At 57.4% G+C, this 23,432-nt stretch overlaps 3 protein-coding genes and 1 long non-coding RNA gene across 7 annotated transcripts; 1 reads left to right on the top strand and 3 right to left on the bottom strand.

Moving 5' to 3' along the window:
- Positions 1-1,386: 1,386 nt before the first annotated feature.
- Positions 1,387-3,761, bottom strand: LOC135364200 (uncharacterized). Its single transcript, XR_010411018.1, has 2 exons — positions 2,681-3,761; positions 1,387-2,159 (listed from the first exon to the last, which is right to left on the bottom strand). It is a non-coding gene; the product is annotated as an uncharacterized LOC135364200 (long non-coding RNA).
- On the top strand, positions 3,000-8,205 carry COL8A2 (collagen type VIII alpha 2 chain). The gene is made up of 2 exons (XM_045895460.3): positions 3,000-3,180; positions 3,769-8,205. The coding sequence occupies exons 1-2, from the start codon at positions 3,000-3,002 to the stop codon at positions 5,685-5,687; spliced, it is 2,100 nt and encodes a 699-aa protein (XP_045751416.1). The 3' UTR covers positions 5,688-8,205.
- A 973-nt stretch (positions 8,206-9,178) lies between these two features.
- On the bottom strand, positions 9,179-14,241 carry ADPRS (ADP-ribosylserine hydrolase). Its single transcript, XM_045898092.3, has 6 exons — positions 13,725-14,241; positions 11,755-11,851; positions 11,300-11,507; positions 11,013-11,197; positions 10,586-10,686; positions 9,179-10,013 (listed from the first exon to the last, which is right to left on the bottom strand). The coding sequence occupies exons 1-6, from the start codon at positions 14,224-14,226 to the stop codon at positions 9,721-9,723; spliced, it is 1,386 nt and encodes a 461-aa protein (XP_045754048.2). The 5' UTR covers positions 14,227-14,241; the 3' UTR covers positions 9,179-9,720.
- Positions 14,242-14,780: 539 nt separating this feature from the next.
- TEKT2 (tektin 2) lies at positions 14,781-18,877 on the bottom strand. 4 transcript variants are annotated; one of them, XM_064589473.1, is made up of 10 exons: positions 18,721-18,820; positions 17,776-17,987; positions 17,569-17,694; positions 17,164-17,369; positions 16,135-16,278; positions 15,939-16,053; positions 15,675-15,782; positions 15,403-15,546; positions 15,167-15,246; positions 14,781-15,000 (listed from the first exon to the last, which is right to left on the bottom strand). In XM_064589473.1, the coding sequence occupies exons 2-10, from the start codon at positions 17,929-17,931 to the stop codon at positions 14,787-14,789; spliced, it is 1,293 nt and encodes a 430-aa protein (XP_064445543.1). In that variant the 5' UTR covers positions 17,932-17,987; positions 18,721-18,820; the 3' UTR covers positions 14,781-14,786. The 4 variants fall into 4 exon arrangements, with proteins under 4 accessions (XP_064445543.1, XP_064445542.1, XP_064445541.1 ...); XM_064589472.1 differs by having other exon boundaries at positions 15,675-16,053; positions 18,818-18,877; XM_064589471.1 differs by having other exon boundaries at positions 15,675-16,053.
- Positions 18,878-23,432: the final 4,555 nt, after the last annotated feature.

The following is a 23,432-nucleotide window of genomic DNA, read 5'->3' on the forward strand; positions in this document are numbered from 1 at the left end:
CAGGCGTCCCCACAGTCCTCTGCCTTAAGCCCCCTTCCAGCTGAGCCCAAGGCTGCCCACACCCTCCATCGTCCCCCACCCCAGGGAGGCCTCAGCTCTATATGGGAAGAGGGTCAGGGCTCCCAGAGCCAGGGCTGTCCTGAGTCATCCTGTGGCAGTACCATGACCTTGGCCTCTGGCCTACCCAGGCCAGAACCACCCCCTCGCCTCCCCCTGCTTCCTGCTGCAAGCTCCGCCCACCAGGCAGAACATTCTGGCTGCGTGCCTGGATGAGCACGCTCCCAGCGCAGGTGGCCGCAGCAGGAGGGCCGGAAGCCCTCTCCAGAGAGGTGGGACCACGTGGTGTTTAGGGACTGGGGCTCGAGTGGCGCTCGGGCTTCGGGTCGGACCGTGCGTGTTTTCCCACGTGGAGAACAGGAGAGGCAAGCCTCTCGGGGCTGACCCGTTAGGGCAGTGCCCGGCCGGAGCCTCCATCAGCCGGACGTACCTGAGGGCCTGGCCCACGGGCTGCGGCCTTTTAGTCCTGGCATCGGTCATGGTGCAGACAGATCAGGGGGCCTGTGTTGAAGGCTGTGTCCTGGGCAAGATTCTTACAGGCGAGGCTTCCGTTCCCACATCTATAGAAAACAGGGATAAGAACTGTATGAGCCTCAGGGGTGACTGAGAGGACCCTGTGAGGCGGGGCCTGCAGAGCCCTGGGCTGGGGAGCCCCGCAGTGGCGGCCATTCCTGTTCCGGGGGCTCAGGGGGGTTGTGGGACATATACCTGCCCAAGGTCACAAGACAGGTGGATGGCAGAACCGGGGCTAGCGGCCTCACCGGCCTTCTCCGGAGCCCCGCATTCATTCCTTCAGAGCTTGGTGTGATACTGAGCTTGCAGGAACGCTGAACTGCACCTCTGGACCCAGCCCAACCCCAGGGACGGCCTTGCTGCCCACATGCGTCCCCGGATGTACACAACCCACCCGCAGGCCCCTCGTGCAGTCAGGCACAGGTGTGGAGAGGCCCCGGGCTTGGGGGGCGGAGGAGCCCAGAGCTGGGAGGCAGGGGAGGTGGGACCTGCCTTGGATGTTCAAAGTGCCACAGAGTCTCTCCTTCCAATATGGAGGGGCGCCTCCTACCCCCACGGCAGCCCTGAGAAGCAGGGTGTTGGTCTAGCTTTTTAAAAAAGACATCTCGGGGCGCCTGGGTGGCTCAGTCGGTTAAGCGTCTGCCTTTGGCTCGGGTCATGGTCCCGGGGTCCTGGGATGGAGTCCTGCTCAGAGGGACTCGTCTGCTTCTCCCTCTCCCTCTGCTCTCCCCACCTGCTTGTGCGCGCGCTCTCTCTCAAATAAATAAATAAAACGACATCTTCATTGAGATACAATTCACATATCACACACTTGGCCCATTTAAAGTGTCCGATTTAATAGTTTTTTTAAAATAATGTTGGCAGCCGTCATCACAGTCAATTTGAGAACGTTTTCATCACCTCTAACAGAAACCCTGCCCGCTTTGTGATCGCTCCCTTTTCCCCTTCCTCCCAGCCCGAGGCAACTACTAGTCCACTTTCTGTGTCTTTACGTTTACCTCTTCTGGACACTTCATATAAATGGAATCATATATGATTCTGTGACCGGCTGCTTCACTTAGCATGGTGTTTTCAGGATTTTCCTGTGTCGTAGCACGAAGCAGCGCTTCATTGCTTTGCCTCGCTGAATCCTGTCCCACGGGGTGGCTACGCCACAGTCTGTCCATTCATCCGTGGATGCACATCTGCGTTGTGTGGGACATCTTACCCCCTAAGGAAACAGGTTCCCAGAGTGGACCACTCGGGCTGCGTGTCCATCTCTAGAGTTTGTGCTTCTTCCCCACCGAGGCCTTGTTCTCACAGCTGAGCTCCGTGCTGTGGCAGGGCTAGATCGGGACACAAAGGGGTGAGGAGTCAACTTTAGAGAGGAAGGGGTGACAGCGTCCCAGCGTCCTGAAGGATGAGTAGGAAATTGAAAGAACATCGAGGGGCGCCTGGGTGGCTCAGCCGTTGAGCATCTGCCTTCAGCTCAGGTCATGATGCCAGGGTCCTGGGTTCGAGCCCCGCATCGGGCTCCCTGCTTGGCGGGAAGCCTGCTTCTCCCTCTCCCACTCTTCCTGCTTGTGTTCCCTCTCTCGCTGTGTCTCTCTCTGTCAAATAGATAAATAAAATCTTAAATAACAGACAAACGAAAAGAACGGAAGGAAAGGAAGGAAGGAAAGAAAGAAAAAGAAAGAAAGAAAGAAAGAAAAAGAAACATCGAGGGCAGAGAAACAGCAGCAGCAAAAAAGCCCAGAAGTGTGAGGCTGCCTGGTGTCAGGGGCAAAGGTATGGGGGAGCGGAGGGACGGAAAAGCGGTGGTAGGTGATAGGGTTGGAGACAGGCAGGGACTAGATTTTTAAAAGGCCCTGAACGTCCTGCTAGGCACCACAGATTTGATCTTGAAGGCAGAGGGGAGCCCCAGGAGGGCACCATCAACATAACGTGAAGTCAGGCAGACCTCAGACCCCAGTTCTGCTGCCCTTTGCTTTAGTTTTGTCATCTGGAAAATGGGGATGACAGTGATAATAACTTGCTCAAGTACTGAGAGCATTAAGGGAGTTCCTGTCTCTGGAGAACTCAGCCTGGGACCTGGCAGAAAGCCGGCCCAGCACATGGTACTGGGTCTTACCATCCAAGGGTCTTAGCAGGGGTGCGCCGGGGTCAGATGGGTGCGCTGGAAGGGCGTCTGGCTGCCAAGCGGCCGCTGTGGAGCAGGCTGTCGTCCAGGGGAGAGGGCCCCCGGGAGACTTGGGCGAGGACGGAGGGCGCTGCGCGGGCTTGCGGGAGCTTTAGCAGGTGACTCCCGCAGCCTCGGACACGTGGGCGTTGCTCGTGAATAACACCTCCGTCCTGATCTTTCGGGGAGCCCCTGGGCCCGGTGCGAAGCCCCCCGGGGGCTGGCTTGACGGCCCCTCTCGGTTCCTCCCTGCAGCGCGCCCGCGGACGCCATGCGGGGGGCTCTGACGCCCCTGTCTTCGCTGCTGCTGCTGCTGCTGGGGTGCGGGCCGAGGGCGGCCACCGGAGGCGGGGCCGGCGGGGCCGCGGGCTACGCGCCCGTGAAGTACGTGCAGCCCATGCACAAAGGACCCGTGGGGCCGCCCTTCCGCGAGGGCAAGGGCCAGTACCTGGGTGAGCGCCTCCCCGCCCGCAGGGCCTCGGGCGGCTCCTGACCCCCACCTCCCCGCCTCCTGACCCCCCACCAGCTCCTCCTGGCCCCCAGCCACGGCCTCTCCATTCCCACCTGAGATCTCCCCCCGCCCTTCCCTTTTCGTCCTGCGCGGGCCCAGCGCCTCCGACCTCCGAGCGGCCGGAAGTGGGGCGCGACCGCCTGGCAGAAGGGGTCTTCCGCGCGGGTGGGGAAGGGGCGGGACCGAAGCGGGGGCCGGGGGAGGGGCGGACTGGTCCGACGGGCTCTAAGGAGGGCTGCTGGCGCCACCTGGCGGCCGTTCCACCCCCCAGGTGGTGCAGGGACGGGAGTCACCCCAAGCTCCTGGCGAAGGCCCAGCCTGGGTAGGTTGGGTGCTAGGAGCCCCCAAGAGGGCCGCTGGACCTAAACCCCCAAAGCCCATCTTCCATGAGTGCACGGAGAGGGAGACGGGGTGTGGCCTTCATGAGCAGATGTAGTGTTACCTCATGGGGGTGTGGGTAGATGCGACCCCCGTCCCCACTTGCCGGGCCCCTGACTGCCCCTTCTCTCTGTCTCTCTCTCTTTCTCAGAAATGCCTCTTCCGTTGCTGCCGATGGACCTGAAAGGCGAGCCCGGTCCGCCTGGGAAGCCCGGGCCTCGGGGACCCCCTGGCCCTCCTGGCTTCCCAGGAAAACCAGGCACCGGAAAGCCAGGACTCCATGGGCAGCCTGGCCCTGCCGGCCCCCCTGGCTTCTCCCGGATGGGCAAGGCTGGTCCCCCAGGGCTCCCGGGCAAGGCTGGACCACCAGGACAGCCAGGGCTTCGGGGTGAGCCAGGGATACGAGGGGACCAGGGCCTTCGGGGGCCCCCAGGACCTCCTGGCCTCCCTGGGCCCTCAGGCATTGCTGTCCCTGGAAAGCCAGGCCCCCAAGGGGTACCAGGGCCCCCAGGATTCGGAGGGGAGCCAGGGCCCCAGGGGGAGCCAGGGCCCCCAGGGGATCGAGGCCTCAAGGGGGATAATGGAGTGGGCCAGCCAGGACTACCTGGGGCCCCAGGGCAGGGGGGTGCCCCTGGACCCCCTGGCCTCCCTGGTCCAGCTGGCTTGGGCAAACCAGGTTTGGATGGGCTTCCTGGGGCCCCTGGAGATAAGGGTGAGTCGGGGCCTCCCGGAGTACCAGGACCTAGGGGGGAGCCAGGGGCTCTGGGCCCAAAAGGGCCCCCTGGGGTGGATGGTGTGGGAATACCAGGGGCAGTAGGGGTGCCAGGGCCACAGGGCCCAGCAGGGGCCAAAGGAGAACCAGGAACCCGGGGCCCCCCTGGCCTGATAGGCCCCACTGGTTATGGGGTACCAGGACTGCCAGGCCCCAAGGGGGACAGGGGCCCAGCTGGGGTCCCAGGACTCTTGGGGGACAGGGGTGAGCCAGGTGAGGATGGGGAGCCAGGGGAGCAGGGCCCGCAGGGCCTTGGGGGGCCTCCAGGACTTCCAGGGTCTGCAGGACTCCCTGGCAGACGTGGGCCCCCTGGGCCCAAGGGGGAGACAGGGCCTGGAGGACCCCCAGGAATGCCTGGTATTCGGGGTGACCAGGGGCCTAATGGCCTGGCTGGGAAACCTGGGCCTCCAGGAGAGAGGGGGCTCCCTGGTGCGCATGGACTCCCTGGACCAACTGGGCCCAAAGGTGAGCCCGGTTTCACAGGCCGCCCTGGGGGACCAGGGGTGGCAGGAGCCCTGGGGCAGAAGGGCGACTTGGGGCTCCCTGGGCAGCCAGGCCTGAGGGGCCCCTCAGGAATCCCAGGGCTCCAGGGCCCAGCTGGTCCTATCGGGCCCCAGGGACTGCCAGGCCTGAAGGGCGAACCCGGCTTGCCAGGGCTGCCTGGAGAGGGGAAAGTGGGGGAACCCGGAGTGGCTGGGCCTACAGGGCCCCCTGGGGTCCCCGGGTCCCCAGGACTCACTGGCCCTCCTGGGCCTCCGGGGCCTCCCGGTCCCCCTGGTGCCCCTGGAGCCTTTGATGAGTCTGGCATCGCCGGCCTGCACCTGCCCAACGGTGGCGTGGAGGGCGCTGTGCTGGGCAAGGGGGGCAAGCCGCAGTTTGGCCTGGGGGAGCTGTCGGCCCACGCCACACCCGCCTTCACCGCCGTGCTCACCTCACCCTTTCCCGCCTCGGGCATGCCTGTCAAATTTGACCGGACTCTCTACAATGGCCACAGCGGCTATAACCCGGCCACCGGCATCTTCACCTGCCCTGTGGGCGGGGTCTACTACTTCGCTTACCACGTGCACGTCAAGGGCACCAATGTGTGGGTGGCCCTGTACAAGAACAACGTGCCAGCCACGTACACCTATGATGAATACAAGAAGGGCTACCTGGACCAGGCGTCTGGCGGGGCCGTGCTCCAGCTGCGGCCCAACGACCAGGTCTGGGTGCAGATGCCGTCGGACCAGGCCAACGGCCTCTACTCCACCGAGTATATCCACTCCTCTTTTTCAGGGTTCTTGCTCTGCCCCACATAACACCACGGGGGCCTTGCCGCCTTGGCCTCTTCCTCTTTAGTGGTAGAGAGACCTTCTCAGTTACAAGAACCTCCATTTAAAGAAAAAAACCAAAGGCTGAACAGATGCGGAAGCAGAGGCGGCCGTGGCCTAGGCCCGAGGAGACTGGTTTGGTTCCTCCCTCCATGCAGGCTGAGGTGGTTTCTGGAAGAGGCTGGCCGGAGTTCCTCTCCCCGAAGTGTCTGTGCAGCGTTGGGGTTGCGCCCCCACTGCAGGCAGGGGCCCCAGGATGCTCAGCCCAGCTGCCGGAGCCCCCTGCCCTCTCGGGAGTCCTGGGCTCTGCTGGGTGGTGAAGGATGCTGCTTCTCTGAGTCACAGCGGAGAGGGGACTGAGCTCCCCATTCCATTCCCCCAGGGAGACACAGGCCCAAGCCCTGCCCTTCCTGCTGGCCCCCAGATGGTACCTCGGATCTCGGCTGGGGCTCTTCCAGCTCCCCTGGGACCTCCATCCCCTGAAGAGTTTTTGCTTCCAGGGGAAAGCAAAGGGCAGGGAGCATCGAGGTCGCCAGTGTGGACGCCCTGCCAGGACTGCACCCCCAGCGTGATGCTGTGGCATCAGGGCTGTCCATGGCAGGTGCAGGTGCGTGGCCCCTTCTCTGCAGGGTCCTGGGAAGGGCCAACCCCTTTTCTGCTCCAGCTGCAACCGCAGGAGCGGTGGTTTGTGATGGGAGGGGCACGGATCTGGGGCACGATGGCGGCCCTTCATGTCCACCTCCTTCTCCCAGGCTGCTCCCACTGACTGGCTCTGCTCAGCATTAAGGGCAGCCACACAGGCCCTTGGGGACTGCCACAGCAGGCCCGGGGCAGGATGGACCATCAGCGAACTCGAGTACCCTCCCTTCCTCTCCTTCCACCTGCTGGGGGAGGGCTGATTTTTTCATACAAAATTGTAAGGTATCCCCCCCGCCAAGTGTCCCCAAGGCAGAGAGCCTCTTTTTTGGCCCTCAGAACAAGGTACACACAAGCTCGGGGATGAAGAAGGCTCCCGCCTGCTTCTCCTTAACAAGAACCATATGGCGGGTATGTGTGTCTACTAGAGGGGTTAATCTGAGGGGGCTTCCTCTCCTTCTACCCTCTGGTTCCAATTTCCTGTTCTAAGCAGGATTAGGGCCCAGAAGGCTGAGGCTCTGAGGAAAAGGGTGCCAACAGGCCCCTTTGGAATGAGTTGCCTCTGGATGTTTCTGCCGTTTTCCCCAAGCAGAGCGCCCCCTGCAGGAAACGGGCAGGATCCCTCTCCCATCTCCTAGTTCAAGCTCAGTGGATAAAGCTGAGATTAATGCTGGAGCAAAGATGGCCACTTTCCCAGGGGGCGCGGGGCCTCTCCATCAGCCCTCCCCGAGCCGACCCACTTCTCTGTACCAAGTGTGAACCTGGGTCGCCCGGTGTGGTCTCGCACTGCTCCGATTCTGGCCAGCACCAGACCATCCGTGTTGGGGAACGGTGGTGGCTGACCTCTGGCTCACTGCGCTGCGGGCCCCCGGGCCCCTGGGCAGGCCTCCTCCCCGACCCACTTCTCCCAACAAAGCAGGCCCTTTGCTTGTTTTGTCTTTCAAAAGAAGTGAAACCCAAAGCTGTGCAAGAGACACTTGAACAGGTTTTGGCTGGGGTTCATGATGGATAGCTTGATCTCCGATACCCGAGAGAATGAATGAGTCTCAAACCGAGCGTGCTGGGGTCCTTTTTGCTCAGCCTCCTTCCTGGGCCAAAGCCACCAGCATCTGATCGGTCAGGGAGGTGTTCCGATGGGTGGAGATTCATCAGCTCTCTCAGGGGGAGCCCAGGGGACTAAGTAGGGCACTGGGGGAGCCAGAAAGAGCTGTTTCACAGAACTTAGCTTCTGCTAAATGTCATTCCTGAAGCCTTTGGGGAGGGGTGGCTGGTGTTTCTGAAATTCTATGGGATTTTAGTGCCAGGTGTCCACTTGACTAGCTTTGATAAACGATGCCAAGTTTTAACTATGAAAACTACGGTACTTTGGTACATTTTTATATTGATTCCTAGGGTTTTTTTTTTTTTTTTTTTAAGATTAAGGTTTGAATGTTTTCATTGGTAATTTCATTTCTAACCTGGTATAGGAAGCTTAGTTCTCTACATACCTATTATGTGCCCTGTGTCACAGATTAGGAAAAAATGCACTTGGGAACAACAACAAAAAAAGCAAAAAGGGACTTCTTTTTGAAAAGAAAACCAGCAGTATTGACGGATTGTACTGACACCACCTCAATAAAACCTCTTGTATGAAATACCGCTGTGCGGGCCCGGCAGCAACGCGGGGGGGCGGGTCTCAAGCCTCTGGGGCTCCTGCTCTTCGCCTTCTCTCAAGGAGCATGCGTTCCTCCCCAGGCCCCCAGCCGTGTTTCTGTCACCACCACATCAGAAATGCTCCATGCTCCTAGGCTGCCAAGGCTCTGCATCAAGAGGCATTTTAAGCAACCAAAGCAAGGCAGTGATTGCAGCTAGGGGAGATGGTTTGAGCTTCCCTGGAACATTCCCGCAAGCTCTCAGGGGTACTGGGGCATGACAGCTGGCTCCGGATCCCAGGGACCAAGTTTCAACATTTGATACAAATTATGAATGAAATCATGACCCTTTGATCCTGAGGGTGGGGGCCAGTGCCAGGCCCACTGCTGAAGGCAGGACTCGGGGGGCTGTCCTGGGTGGAAAGCACCTGCCCACAGCTGCTATGCTCAGCGCTAAGAATCTGTCTGGGGCTCTAGGGATGGGGGCAGCAAACCTGAAACAATCCAAGCCCTGGAAAGTCCTGTGGTTTGCCCTGGCCCGGCAGGACACCGTCTCAGCTGAAAGCAGACCTGCCCGTCAGTCCTGACCTGAGGCTGGCTGCAGAACTGGGTATGCTTCTCTCTCCACTGAGGCTGGAAGGATAATTGGAGAATATCCCTGAAGTTAGAGGGGAGGGTCTTCTCCCTTTTAATTTTCCTTTCTTCAGAATGAATGGTGTGCAAAACTTCCTTTCAAGTGAAGGCCTTTGACTGGGGCCCAAGATACAGAATGAGGCCCATAGCCTTCAGTCCACCCAGGGCACCGACATGATGCACCCTCCTCACCCAAGGGTTGGCAGTCTGGTGGGAGAGGGTGCCCTTTGCATCCTCCTACTGGGGTCCTGTTCCTGGGCCAGCAGGACCTGGGACCTATTTGGGGAGCAACCTATGAATACTCTGAGAGCAGGGACATCTGGCTTGTCCTGCCACTGCCTGGGCCACTCTGAATGATCTCCAACAGGAAAAAGCACCAAACCATGCCCGCTCTGCCCTTCCTGGCCAAACAGCACAGCCAGTTGGAAGAATGGGAGGAATCTGCCCGACAACCCTGCAGCCCTGCTACTGGCTCCTAGCAGAGCGGATGAAGAGGTACAAGGCTTGAGAAGGTCAAGGGGGTGTGCGGGGTGGGGCGGAAATTCCTTCAGGGCAGAGGAGAAACATGGGCACCAGTGGTGGGATTTACCAAAAGCGGTTTATTGCTGTGACTTCTGCTGGAAGCTGTTAACAAGCCCCATGACGGCCAAGGGCCAGGTGTACATCCAGATCAGCTAGATGCAAGTGCTGGTTTCCTCAACCCAGGGGCTCTGCCCAGTCAAAGACATGCTTTCTGGCAAACTGGCTACATCTCAACGAGAAGAAATGGTGCCACTGCCGATCATTTCTGCCCACACCCCCCACCCCCATCCCATGTCTTGGATAAGACAGGAAAATGCCACGGATACCCTTCCAAAGTAAAACCTGTCCTGATCCCTCCCGTCTGCCCAAGGAGCCGAGGGGCCCCAGGCTCTGCAGTGAGCCGGAAACCCAGCGCCAGGGAGGCACCAGTCGTCCCCTCGCTGTCCAGTCACCTCCCCCGGGACCCCAGCCCAGCTGTGTGCTCTGCCCACACCGCAGGCTGACGGAGGCGGGGACCAGTACCCGAGGAACCACAGCGTCTCCGATCCAAGCTGTAGTGGGGCCGGCTGGACACGGCGGCGTCCCAGCTGCTGAGGCCCTCACAGACTCTTCTGGAAGAGACGGTGCAGGCTGTGGGCCAGGACGTCCGTCTCCTCATAGCCCTCGCAGCTCTGCTGCCAGCTCCCTGGCACCTGTCCCATCCCATAGTAGGCCCCGGCAATGGCCCCAGCCATGGTGGCGATGGTGTCTGTGTCCCCCCCAAGCGAGATGGAATAGATAAGAGTCCTCTGGAGGCTGTTGAAGGTAGAGGGGATCTCGGGGTCCGGCTCCATGCAGCGCAGGAAGCAGTAGATGGCGGTGGGCACAGATTCGAAGGCAGCGATGCCATTGCCTGTAGGGAAGCCAGCACATGGGGACCCCACACTCCCCCACCCTCTGTGTCCCCAGGCTTCTTCTGGCCGCGTGCCCCAAGTCAGTGCTCTCAGTTTCAAGCCGGGCTGTGGTTCGGAGCACAGGCTCTAGAATTAGACTACCCAGGCTCAAATCCCGGCTCTCCATCCTGCTAGTACGGGGCTGGGCAAGTTCCCTCGCGGCCGAGATTCCGGTTTCTGGGATTCGACTCCTCGGGCAGAGAGGGAATAAAGGCTGGTGTGGGGGTGAAATGAGCCACAGGCAGAGTGTCCTGTATGCTGCCCGAACACAGCACAGGTACTCTATAAACAAGCACCAGGGGTCAACATGAACGGTCAAAACTAGTGGCCACCTGCCATTCCTGGGGACACTGAGCTGTGAGGCCGGCAGCGTGGCAGCCCTGGTAACCCCAGCAAGGAGGCGCTGTGTTCCCGACCCTGCCAGGGACTGCAGCCGCGGGCAAGAAACGCGGCAGCAGGCGTGCCCCAGGCTCCCGTCCTTCCCGAAGCCCAGGACTCGCCCTGAGGATGCCGGGTGTGAGGGTCTACCCACCTAGCTCGGACACCACCTCCTCTCTGGTCACCGAGTCCTGCTCTAGAAGAACACCAATCTTCTTCAGTCGGCTGGAGTAGGGACGCTCCTCCATGCCCAACCTGTGGGTCGGGGGCGAGATTTCAGGGAGGTCGGAGCCAGCAGGCAGGGGAAGGGGTGTGGGAGGGGGAGGCGGGGAGGTGATCAGGCTGACACCCAGCACTGGTGTCCTGACAAGTAGTAGGAGAGGGCTAGGTGTGAGCCGCTCGTCTTACTCTCTGGTACCCTAAGAGCCTTGGAGTAGAGTCAAGGCAAAGGGGCTCCTCCCACCCCTCCTCAAAGTCTGCAATTAAAAAAGAAAGGTTTCAGCTTGTGGAGATGCCAGAGGACCCCACAACGCATGCACACCCACACACGCCCTTCCAGCCTGCCTCCTTCCCATACTCACTCCCTGGCATCTGAGACGGACTGGGCGTCACTCTCCAGCTCTTCCATGTGGCCCAGGAGTTGTTCGAGGAAATGTTCACTCGACGACTCCCCCTGCAAAGCCAGGTGCACGGCCAGGGCCTGCAGGATGGCGCCATTGTAACCCAGGGAGGAGGCGTGTGTCAGCTGGGCTGAGAGCCGGGCAAACTAGGGCAGAGGCAGTGGGAGCAAAGACGTGCTGTCACAGAACCCGGGCTGCAGAGACGAGGGAGGAAGGGAAACGCCCAGCAGCCAGCCCGCCTGGACTACCTTCTGCACATCCTGGACATCGCTATAGGCCAGGGAGATGCCGGCCACCCGCATGGCACCCCCGTTGCCATATGAGCCTTTCCCGTTAAACTGGGCCCGGGCGGGCTCAAAGACATCGCGGCACTTGGGGCTCAGGAGCTTCTTGAAGACAGTGATCACTCCAGCGCCGTAACCCCGGTCAGGCTCCTTCTTATACTCCTGAGCGAATCTAGGGGAGAGAAGGGAGACAGGATGCGGGCTGAACAGATGTGTGCTGGGGCCCGAAGAGGAGAGCTCTGGCTGGTCCGGGAAAAGCAGCAGCCTCAGGGCCCTAGGGATCCCGTAGTAGCAGTGCTGCCCCTTCCGCCCTGCCGAGGGGGGCGCCCAGCACGACCCACCCACATCATCGCTCTGGGCAAGAAGTACGGTTACTCGGCCGACCCGCTTCGCCTCCCCCCAGGACCGCCCCCCCTCACCTGTGAGCCATGTCCACCTCGTCGAAGGCCTCCTTGGCCAGCAGGGACTGCACCAGGGCCCTGGCCATGGCCGTGTCATCTGTGTAGTACAACACTTCTGCAGGGACGGGGTGGGGGGGGAGGGGGAGACCACGCTGCAGGGCTCGAAGGTGGAAGCTCCGGCCACCCCCCCTTTTTAAGGAAGCTCTATACCCAGTGTGGGGCTTGAACTCAGGACCCTGAGAACGAGGTACATGCTCTACTGACCGAGCCTCCCTCTCTCCCGCCCAATTTCCTGGGTTCCGGGCCTGGGGATTTTCAGTAATTCTTTATTCCGAATCAGTTATAATGACCTGCTGATTTCTGAAGGAAAATCTTCTGCCCCCCTCTGACTGCCATGACCGTAGCTCTCCTGCACCACCCTCCAACCCAGCTTGTATGTGCAGCCAGAAAATTCTTCCTAAAAGCGACTATCCCTTTCCTCATCTCACTCTCTTGCTCTACATCGCTGTCTGTTGCTTTCAGGATTAGGCCAAATTCACTGCCTTGGCCTTCAAAGCCCTTCCCTGTTACATCCCACCACTCCCCTCCACATCCCCAGAACCAACCTTGGAGCCTGGCTCAACAGCCCCCTCCACCTGCCCCACTCTTTTTTTTTTTTTAAGATTTTATTTATTTATTTGACAGAGAGAGACACAGCGAGAGAGGGAACACAAGGAGGGGGGAGTGAGAGAGGGAGAAGCAGGCCTCCCGCTGAGCAGGGAGCCCGACGCGGGGCTCGATCCCACGACCCGGGGATCATGACCCGTGCCAAAGGCAGATGCTTAACAACTGAGCCACCCAGGCGTCCCAAGCCCCGCTCCTTCTGGGTGCCCAGGACTACCGCTCTGGCACTTTGGACAAGCAATGCCGGTTATATGAAGATGTCCCACGTAGGCTGTGAGCCAGCAACGGACCGGTAGCACTTGGTTTTACTGAAGGAAGAGATGGCTACAGAGAAGGAAGCACACTCCCTAGCGATCCCCCACCCCACTCCCACTCCTCTGTGTACCACAAGCCCCCTGCCCCACTTTCTCCCCTTCACTCTTAGGGGGCTCCTAAGAATAGGGCTCTAAGCGGAGCTCCTAAGAGGGGCTCCTCTGGCTTTACTAGTTAGAGGGGTGGACAGGCCTCTTACCCACAGCCACACTCTCTTGTCACCTCTTGACCAAGTCAGTCCCTCCTTCCGACCACCCAGCCCAGCTCCCCAGCGGATTTGTTCTTCCTCCCTCTCCTCTCCTGTCCCCTCAACCTCTCCCTGTGTGGTGGAGTAGCACCCGTGCTCCCTTCGTTTGGTCCCTGAATCCTGCTTTCCCCCAGGGAGCCACTTCTCTATCATTCTCAGCCCATGTTATTGGGGCATAAGGTTCACACCACCACTAGCCTCCTCAAATAGCACACCCTACTCCTTTGTTCAGGGATGGACAGATGGCCAAGCCAGGCCGAGGAGATGCAGTCTGGGATTTCTGCTGGGGCCGCTGCAGACAGACTCTTCCTCTGCTGGAGCTGCTGGGACCACCCCATGGGGAGGGTCTGCCAGAGAGAGTGAAGTCAACCTGTCAGAACACGGATCTGAATAAGGAGGGGATGGGGCGCCTGGGTGGCTCAGTCATTGGGCGTCTGCCTTCGGCTTGGGTCGTGATCCCTGCTGTGTGGAGAATGGGCTGGCGGTGCACACGGGGGACCAGGCGCAATGCCGGGGAATGACGCCCGGGTCGCCGGCTTGCACGGCCGAAAGGACGGGCTTGCCAGGCCCCCAGCCGGGAACGTTGCGGGCGAGACGAGCGAAGCTGGGGCTTGGACTCTGACGCGCTGGGTCCGAGCTGCCCGCGGCTCCTCCAGACCCGGCCCCTGCAGCAGCGGGCAGCTTCACCTCCGACGCTTTTCTCTCCCGCCCGAGCCCCCGGGGACCCCCGGCCAACGCGTCCGCACGTGCACCCGGCCCCGCCCACCTGTCCGCGCGCTCCCCGGCGAGCCCGGGTCCGGCTCCAGGCTCTGGACGTGACGCAGGACTGACGTCAGGGTGACGGTGTCGTGCGCCTCGTAAAAGGAGCCCACGCAGTCCCCGAGCAGCGCGCCGGCCAGGCAGCCTCGGAAGCGGGAGAGGGAGCGGGCCGCCCCAGCCCCCGCGCAGCCCGCCGCCGTCATCCCCGCCGCCGCCGCCATCCGCGCGGAGCCGCCGCCACTTCCGGTACGGCCGGCGCGCGCCGCACGACAGCGCCCCCCCGCCTCCGCCGGCCCCACAGCGCCGCCCAGCGTCCCGGAGCCTCGATGCCTCTCTGCGCCCACAGCGCCGCCCAGCGGCCCGGAGCCGCAGCTCCCGCGTCCTGCAGCACTGGCGTGGGCCAGGCCTCTGCTTTTAGCCCCATTCTCCCCACCCGTAAGCGGCTCACAGACGGGCGGGATGGCCACTGAAGGGTCCCCGAGGTGAGAGGAGGGCCCGAGCCAGACCATCGGACCCTGGCAGTCCTGCCCTTCAGGCCACTGTCTCCGTTCCCCCCTACCCCCCACTCCCTGTGGCCTGCATTTAGCAAGCCTTGCTCTGGGCCCCAGCAACCTCCGCCCTCCCGCCCTCCCATGGCTGCCCCAGCCCTTGGCTCCCTCAGGCTTGGGCCCCCACCCCCAAGCCCTCCCACTGTGATCCTAGCCGCGTCTGCTTCCCCCGGGCCTCCCCTAGGCATCAAGAGGGCAGGCAAGGGTCCAGCTGGAGCAGAGCTGGTGAGAGGTCACGCTGCTAGAGCCGGGCGGATGCTGGCCTAGCCCAGAGAGGAGTTCCCTGAGGAGGGAGGAGGGAAGGAGTCAGATTTAGAACATGGAGCTTGAGGGATGATGTTCCCCAACTTTGCTCCTCCATACACAGGAAACCAAGAGCCCTGTCACTCCCTGCTGGCTATATGCAGGGAGAGCAGAAAGCCGTTTGGACTGAGAACCACGTTTATTAGATTCATTCTCTCCACCCCCCACCCTCTTCCATCTCCCATCTGACCTTTCCCTCATCCCTCAGCCCCCCAAGACTAGACCAGCTGCAGCTGGCAGCTTTTGAGTGGACTCAGGGTGCGGTTTGTGGTGCGGGTGAAGGTGTCCACCTGGGGCACAAACTTCTCCGCAGGCACAGTCAGCTTCCTGCGCGTGTCCATGCACTTGGCGTCCAACAGCATGGAGTTGGCCTTGCAGTCAATGTCAGCCTGCAGCCGGGCCAGGTGCTTGTGGAGAGCATCCAGAGCATCCCTGGGGAGGAGGCATGAACAACCCGTCACCCCTGCCCGACGCCAGGAGGTCAGGGCTGAGCTCACTGGCCTTCAGTTAGGAAGACATCAGAGAAGCCAGCAGGCAGCAAAAGGCCCCATGGGTGGCAGGTGTCTCCCGTCGCCTCCTGCCCACTCCCCAAACGTACTGTGCCTGGGCCAGCTTCTGCTTCAGGGCAGCGATGGTTGCCTCTAATTGGTGAACCTCGTCAGTGAGGCCATACTGTGCCTAGAGGCAGAAGGGTGGGTTGGGAGGCCCAGGTCAGCCTATGGGCTTGGATCCTGCCCTCCATCAGCACGCCTGCTCCGCCAGGAACAAGTGCTGGGGCGTGATCCTGAGGAAGCCTGAGTGGGGGGCCCGTGCCCCACAGGGGTACCCTCGCACCTGGTCCCGGCAGAGTTCCACATTGGGCCGGTAAGTTCTGGACTCTAGCCGGGTATGGCACAGCTTCAGGTTCTGTAACTTTCTGCGCAGATCCTCCTCCAGGTGCCGGATGCCCTCCTGCAGCTCAGCGATCTCCTCCAAGGTCTGCAGGGACAGAGTGACTGGTCTCCACCAGCCGAACCCGCTGTGGGGCACCCAGTCCGGGGCTTCCTGGGGGCTCTCATCCCACAGGAGGAGCCCCGGGCCCCAGGGACTACGCAGAGAAGGCTCACATTCTTCTCCTGCCACCTGAGCTCACTGTACACTTTCTCCATCTCCCGCAGCCGCTTCCTGAAGGCAAAGTCTGTGGCCACCCTCTGGGCTTCGAGCTCATTGTTGGTCTGAAGGACAGGGGAGGCAGGGCAAGGGGAGGCATAAGCTCGTGGCCATCTGAGGAAATCGCGCAAGTTGAGGGGGGGTGATGCCACATGGCCAACAGGGAACCCTCGGGCCACCAGCCGGCCGTGGAAGAGCAGGGTGTGGGAGGGGTCAGTCACCTCGGCAATAGTTAGGGCCATGGCCTCCCTCAGCTCTACGGCGGCTTTCATCTCGGTCTCTGCCAGGTTCTTGTTGAACTGGCTGAAGTCGTCCCACTGCTGGAGGGTGGAGGAGCTGCGAGGGGCAGGAAACACCGGGCTCAGAAGAGTGTGGGCTGTGAGGTGGGGAGGAGAAACGGAGTGCAACACTTCTTACCCGCTGGGGACACGCATGGGATTAGCCTTCAGAGAGATGTTTGGGGACTTGAGGTTGAGAGAGAGGCAGCCTCTGTCGATGTCCAGTGTCTCCATTTTGTCCCGATGGTCAGAGCTGAGCTGCTGTCGGACCTCCTGCAGGAGGCTGGGGAGGGAACAGACTCGATCAGGATCGTGGTCCGGAAGGGACACTGAGGGCTGGGCCAGCTGGGGTGACCGTGGAGCAGAGCGTGGAGCAGCAGCAGAGACAAAGACCGGCAGAGCTGGAGGGGCGCCCTGAAGACAAAGTGGGGGCCCCCGCCGGCTTGCACGTGCCCGCGGGGGCACCTGGATGTAGCTACACTCACTGAGGCTCACACATACACACTCGCGAGAAGGTACTCCGGGTGGTGGCAAATGGGCTTCACGTCTCGTGCTTCCAATCAACTGATAACGGCTGCCTAAAGCAGGGTGGTGGGAAGTGTTCTGAGACCGTGTCCAGGCGGTGGGCAAAGAGCTATAGTCAGTTAGTGGTTTCTGGGTGGGCACCGCGGGGTCAGAAGGCAGCCTGAGAGCCAGCTGCTCGGTACCCACAACACGTTTCACATGTAAGACATGCAGCCTTGGGGCCCCTGGGTGGCTCCATCGGCTAAGAATCCGACTCTCGATTTCGACTCAGGTCGTGATCTCAGGGTCGTGGGATCGAGCCCCGTGTCAGGCTTTGTGCTCAGCACGGAGTCTGCTTTTCCCTCTCCCTCTGCTCCTCCCCCTGCTCTCTCTCTTTCTCTCTCAAATAAATAGATTTAAAAATCTTAAAAAAAAAAATAGGGGTGCCTAGGTGGCTCAGTCGGTTAAGCATCTGCCTTCGGCTCAGGTCATGATCCCAGGGTCCTGGGATCGAGCCCCGCACTGGGCTCCCTGCTTGGCGGGGAGCCTGCTTCTCCCTCTGTGCTCTCTCTCTTTCAAATAAATAAATAATATCTTAAAAAAAAAAAAAAGACATGCAGGCCTCAAGTGCAGGTGAACATGGGAATGCTAGATGCTCCCTTACCAAAGCTTCTCAAAGGCCTGGCTAATCTTTTGTTGCAAGGCCTTCTTGGTGGCATCAATGACCTCCACCTCTTTGTGCAGCTCTTCCTCCACAGGATCCTTCACCACATCAATGTCGCGCCGACTGTCCCTCAAGGTCAGGCACTCGATTGCTACATCCAGAGGCAGGTTCTTGGCCTGCAGGTTTTGCTCTGCCGACTCCTTCATCTAGAAAAGAGAGGGCATGGGACACTAGTGGGGCCATCGCTGGGAAGCAGCTCTCCTCCCCACTTTAGTGGAAGGGCAGTGAGTGACTCAGGTGGACATGCCACCCAATACCCCCATCAAGGGTGCGCTGACCCTGAAGTGGGGAGGTTGGGGAGGTCCTGGCTGCAGGGTCTCCTGGCACCCTGTCCTGGCTCCCTGCCTGGATTAGGGCGTCAATCTCAGCATCTAAATCCGTCAGACACTTGTCCAGCATCTCCTTCCAACGGTTCACAGTATCGATCCTCTCCGCCAGTCGAGTCCTATTGTCATGTTCATCCCAAATGGTCTGGAAGAGACAAAGCCAGATAAAGAGGGTGTGGGGTTGGGGCTCTTCCTCTGCCCACCCAACGAGGCTCTGGCCTCCAACCTGGTTGTTGGTCTCATTGCGGAGGACCTGGGCTTCCTGGCGGATCTGGTGGGAAGCATCTCGCTGCCGCTTGGCGTTGGTGGACAGCAGGTAGCTGTTGGTGTTCCAGTCTGGCAACCGGAAGCGTTGACTGGGCTTGACGCTCAGTGTGGCCATGGCGCAGGGGTTGAAGGGTCAGAACACCCTAGGCCTGTTCCAATCACCCACCTCCGCTGGAGAGGGAAAACAAGGCAGGAGACCACTCAGGAAATGCTGTCCTAGATCAAAAGCCCTCTCCAAAGAACATGCTCCTGTCCATTTTGCTCCAAGTCCCTTCCTGCAGGAAGCTGGCTTGGGAACAGCCCTGGCTTTACTCAGCTTTGTGGGAGGCATCCACTAAGTCTCCTCCCACCCATCCATCCACAGACACAAACTCCTGGACCCTGCAGGTTCCAGAACAGGTGAAAGGGAACCATGGAGTCCATTGGGGTGTGTGTGTGTGTGTGTGTGTGAGTCCATTGGGGTGTGTGTGTGTGTGTGTGTGTGTGTGTGTGTTGCCAAGCCCTTGGTGGGGCTGGTCGAGGCGGGGGGGCGGTTAGCAGGAAAAATTGCCCTTAATCCAGTTTCCACCCCTGCTTCCAGGCAACCAAGTCTTGTGGAACCTTCTTTTCTTTGTTCGCCCCAGCTTTGGGCCAGGACCCTGGGGATCTAAGAGAAGGAGCCCTGTTCTCCATCCAGGAAGAGAACGAGCTAGCTCTGAGGGGACAGGGGTTGGCACCAGGGAGTTGGGGGGGGCGGCTGGCTCCCTGCCCATTTGGTCGTCCCACCCCCCTCCCCGCCCTCTGTGGGAGGAAGGAGGGCGGGTGTGTGAGGGTCCCCCACTGGGAGGAGCTGGGGTCCGTCTAGGTCCAAGCCCAGCCCTCCCCTCCCCTCCGCAGGAAAATCGTCTTTGGTTTGAATTAATACCCCCGCGCAGGCGCCGAGAAAGGAGGAGGAAGGGGAGACGGAGGGAGCTCGGCCTGGGAGAGAGCCCCCCACCGCCCCGCTCTTCTCTGCCTCTCACCTCCAGCCCCGCTCGCACTTCCGCCCTGCGTCCCCAGCTCCTCTGTTCGGCGCCCCCGGTTGCTAGGCACCGGCGCTCCGCCCGCGCGTTACCTCGGCTGGTGTTTGGCTTGGCAAGCGCGCGGCGGCGCGGCGGCCGGGCCCGGAGGCCCTAGGGGTAGGAAGGCGGCGGGGGCCGCAGGGCTGGGGCGCCCGGAGGGGGCCAGAGGAGGAGGGCATCGGGATGTCGCGTTCGCTCCATGTACACGTTAAACATTTGTATTTTGTTATAAGTTATGCATCGACAAGGTAAAAAAAAAAAAAAGTGCACAGTACATAGAAAAAGTAATCTCCCGCTCAGGCTCACTCCTCAGCAGATATGCTTCCAGAAATGTATATGTATTTAACATTATTGAACACATTCCTTTGGTCCTGTCTTGCCCAACATTTGCATCCATCTGCTTGATGGCACAGAAGGAATGATGCTTGTTTTTGGAGAGGCCGCATCCCTGGGCGAGGTAACTGGGGTATTAGAAGCAAAGCTCAAAATCCAGCCTTTTTTTTTTTCCTTGTTTTAAGGTTTTTTTGTTTTTTGTTTTTTATTCCACTATGGTTAACATACAGAGTTCTATTAGTTTCAGGTGTATAATATAGTGATTCAACAATTATATACATTACAAAATCCAACCATTTTTTTAGAAGATTTTTTTTATTTTAGAGAAAGCAGTGCGATTGGGGAGGGGAAGAGGGAGAGGGAGAGAAGCAGTCTAAGCGCTGAGCCGGAGCCGGATGCCCGATGGATCTCATAACCTAAATCGTGACCTGAGCCGAAATCAGGCTTAACCGACTGAGCCACCCAGGCGCCCCCAACCATTTTTTTTTTAAGAGGAGGAAAAATAATTCAACCACGCCAGTACTATCCTAGGCCTTGGGAGATGTTAACATTTAATATTCATAACTAATAGGAGAGGTAGGCACTATCTCGGTTTTCGCAGCCGAGTAAAGACTGGCTCTGCAGAAAGGCGGGGATGGAAACTGAGGTCCCACTTTCTCTCTGTTAGGACTCCACACTGCCTCTAGTGGTGGCTCTGGAAACCGAGAGGAAAGCTCTCCCCCGCCAGGCTGGCCGGGTCCTCTTCTGAGGACTGTGTTGATGGTAGGAGGTGGGTGCTATTACTGTGTAGGTCTTACCTGCGAGAGAAGTGAGGAACGTGCCCAGGGTCACATGACTAAGTGGTAGAGCCTGGACTCAAACCCACGCAGTCTGTCCCAGAGGCCAAGTGCAGGGTTGATAGAGGATGGAAAGAGAGAAGTTCCAGAAGAGTCCTCAGTTTTAACATCCCAGTGATTGGTGGGATGCTGTGATCCTCCACAGAGGAAGGACAACCAAGGGGCTTGGTAGGCAAGGGGAAGATGACGTTGGATTTTAAGAAGTTTGAGGTGCTTGTGGTGGATCCAGGTGCTGCCCAGCAGGCAGTTAGAAATCTGAGTCTGAAGCACTCCAGAAAGACTGAGGCTAGAACATTTCCCAAACTTCCTGACCACTGATGTTTTTTTTTCCCCCTCAGAATATTTTCTAGGGGCTCCGCGGTGGCTCAGATGGTTAAGTATCTGCCTTCAGCTCAAGTCATGATCTCCAGTTCCAGAGATGGGAGTCCCACATTAGACACCCAGCTCAGCAGGAGTCTGCTTCTCCCTCTCCCTCTGCCTCTCCCCCCTGCTTGTGCTCTGTCTCTCTATGTCAAATTAATAAATAAAATCCTTTTTTTAAAATAATATTTTCTAAACTCTAATACATGTCTCACAAAGCAGACCTGCGTGGGACTTTGTGATGTTGTTCTTTTACTAGGATTAAGGAAGACCAAAAAAAAGTTTTTGGACAAATGAATTGCTGGAAGAAATGAAGAAATTTTAGTTTATGTTTTGAAACATTTTATAACAGAAGTAAATAAATGTGGCAGAATGGTGGTGGTTTTGGCATATATCTGTGGCTATGGTGGTGGGCTTGGTGTTCATGACTCATGATGTTCCTACACATCCTGGCTGAGGGAAGAAGATATTAGCAGAAAAGGTCAGGCAGCTGATGGACTGGACCAGAAAAACAGAGTGATAAGAACGAGTGATGCCATGTTCTATCATTTTGTACTAGAAACACCAAGAAACTATTATTGTGATGTTTACCACTCTACAGAAGTTTGGATCATGTGTAATCGCAATAGTGCTAGGGCTCCTGGGCGGCTCAGTCAGTTAAGCGTCTGCCTTCGACTAGGGTCATGATCTCAGGGTCCTGGGATGGAGTCTCACGTTGGCATCTCTGCTCAGCGGGGAGTCTGCTTCTCCCTCTCACTTTCCCTCTGTGATTTCCCTCCCTCTCTCTCTCAAATAAATAAAATCTTTAAAAAATATGCAAAGGTGCTGCTGAAGAATTTCAGATCTTGACAAATTCCTGGCAGCACTCCAGTGCATTCAACAAGGTATTTTTTGTAATGGTGAAAAGCCATTTCATTATGATGAAAGCCCCGAGGCCTTTCAGATACACCAGTTGATGTCAGTTCCAAGTGTCCTCCACTTGGAAGGACTGTCCACCATTTCATTATGATGAAAGCCCCGAGGCCTTTCAGATACACCAGTTGATGTCAGTTCCAAGTGTCCTCCACTTCTCTGCTAAGAGGAAATTTATGTTGGATGACGTTTACCATTTGGAGGGAGGGGGTATCACAGCTGAGCATGTGGCTGAATGGGTAGCTGAGAGAACTGAGAGAAGAGAGACCAACATCAGCCTCAGAAAGCCTACAGATTATCACGACCCCTTCAAGCTGGGGATATTTTTGGCTTTTATTGGTGGACTTGTGTATTTATGGAAATGGAATAGGAAATTTATTTTTAACAAAAACTTGTGGGCAGCTTTAGCTCTGTGTTTTGTGATTATGATGACATCTGGTCAAATGTGGACTTGTATAAAAAGAGCCCCATATGCTCAAAGGGATCCTCGAACAGGACACATACATTATATCCATGCAGTGGGTTACTCTCAGTATGTGGCAGAAATATACATCATTTCTCTGTTTATTGTGTGCATTATCCTGGGAATGGTGCTCATAGATAAAGCAGCCACATCTTGCTTGAACATTATAAAGAGGAAGATAATGAGCTCAACTGGCACGTGTCTAGTTGTATTCTTCTGTTGGCTGCTCTTTGTCTTCAGAGTTAAAGAACCTAAGTATCCACTCCACATTCTCATGGGTTTTAAAGGATCCTAGAGATATAGATAATGAAGCAAGACATTTTTTAAAATGTGAAAAAAAAAAAAAAAACCATGAAAGAGAAGAATGTGAACTCATAACTTTTTTTAAGTGATTGAGATTTAGCCACAGGAGACATGGAGTGCTTTGGCAACAACAAGCCATTTTCTTTCAAAATCTGTGAAGTATGATAATATATATCTTCTCTGTTCTCAATTTTCTCCTCCCAGTAAGTGTCAGAGATTACCGAATTTAGTGAATTCCGATGATTCAGATCCCCAGAGAGGTACAACTTCTATCCAACCAGAACAATGTCTAAAAGGATTTTAATTGCTAGTTGGTCAGCTGACCTTATTCTAATATGAAAAATAATACCTTGATAAGGTACCCCCACATCTAGCTACTGAAGATAACTATATTGCCTCTCCTGGAGGTGTATCTTGCACAGCCAATTTTGTGTGTTGTCTTCTGAAGCCAAAGTATCCTTCTGTAGAATGCACTTCCAATGCCCAGAGGCAAATACAGTATGTCTTAGTACTCTTGCCCAAGTCTTTCCTAATGAGGTGTGCTATTTTGCTGCTTGATCATTGTAGACTTTATAAACTAACTGATTACCAGACTATAATTTCTCCATGATTGTTAACTTCCTTTTCTCTGGAGACGCTTCACATAAATTATCTTTCCCTGTTTTTTCTTTCAAGTGGCTAATCTCTAACAAAATAGCAGTTCCCATTTTGGTGTTGACTTGAGGTTGTTTTCTATTTAATTTAAATCTAACAGGAAAATGGGTGTAAAGACAATTCACAGGATGAATGATAATTTCGTTCATCTTTTCCTATTTAGTAGCATGCGAAAATATCAGTTATTTCCAATATGCAGAAATACCAAACTGAACATCTTAAAAGCTGTTCTATTTCAGCCTGTCTTCCCTCTTAAGCGGAAAAACAAAGTACAAATTCAAAGACTTTTTTTTCCCACTATCTTCTTTCTTGTCTTACGTCGATAATCAAAGTTAAGTCCTAAACAGCTCACTAACATGCCTGGCAGATGACAGCGAAGACTGAAGTTGAGGTTTGCTAGTGAATCAAATTCTGGCCTTCCCTCTGGAAACTGCTGTTTTAGACATGTGACAACTGTGCTTGTGCAAATGTTTTTCAAGCAACAACTTGGTGTCACATTAAGAGTTTTGCTTTAGGGGCGCCTGGGTGGCTCAGATGGTTAAGCGTCTGCCTTCGGCTCAGGTCATGATCCCAGGGTCCTGGGATCGAGTCCCACATCGGGCTCCCTGCTCCTTGGGAGCCTGCTTCTCCCTCTGCCTCTCTCTCTCTCTCTGTCTCTCATGAATAAATAAATAAAATCTTTAAAAAAAAAAAGAGTTTTGCTTTAAATTGGGAC

Source organism: Mirounga angustirostris, unplaced genomic scaffold (assembly GCF_029215605.1).
Source record: "Mirounga angustirostris isolate CCGP_5_RB_7025 unplaced genomic scaffold, mMirAng1.0.hap1 SCAF_4, whole genome shotgun sequence".
Taxonomy (NCBI): domain Eukaryota; kingdom Metazoa; phylum Chordata; class Mammalia; order Carnivora; family Phocidae; genus Mirounga; species Mirounga angustirostris.

Excerpts from the sequence above, each read along its gene's own strand:
- COL8A2 (XM_045895460.3), top strand. The coding sequence starts at position 3,000 with ATGCGGGGGGCTCTGACGCCCCTGTCTTCGCTGCTGCTGCTGCTGCTG. Across the intron at positions 3,181-3,768 it reads GGGCAAGGGCCAGTACCTGG|AAATGCCTCTTCCGTTGCTG; the intron begins GTGAGCGCCTCC and ends TCTCTTTCTCAG.
- ADPRS (XM_045898092.3), bottom strand. The coding sequence starts at position 14,226 with ATGGTCTGGCTCGGGCCCTCCTCTCACCTCGGGGACCCTTCAGTGGCC. Across the intron at positions 11,852-13,724 it reads GCCGGGGAGCGCGCGGACAG|AAGTGTTGTACTACACAGAT; the intron begins GTGGGCGGGGCC and ends CCGTCCCTGCAG. Across the intron at positions 11,198-11,299 it reads ATGTCCAGGATGTGCAGAAG|TTTGCCCGGCTCTCAGCCCA; the intron begins GTAGTCCAGGCG and ends CCTCTGCCCTAG.
- TEKT2 (XM_064589472.1), bottom strand. The coding sequence starts at position 17,931 with ATGGCCACACTGAGCGTCAAGCCCAGTCAACGCTTCCGGTTGCCAGAC. Across the intron at positions 17,695-17,775 it reads GCAATGAGACCAACAACCAG|ACCATTTGGGATGAACATGA; the intron begins GTTGGAGGCCAG and ends TGTCTCTTCCAG. Across the intron at positions 15,001-15,166 it reads CAGAAGCTGGCCCAGGCACA|GGATGCTCTGGATGCTCTCC; the intron begins GTACGTTTGGGG and ends CCTCCTCCCCAG.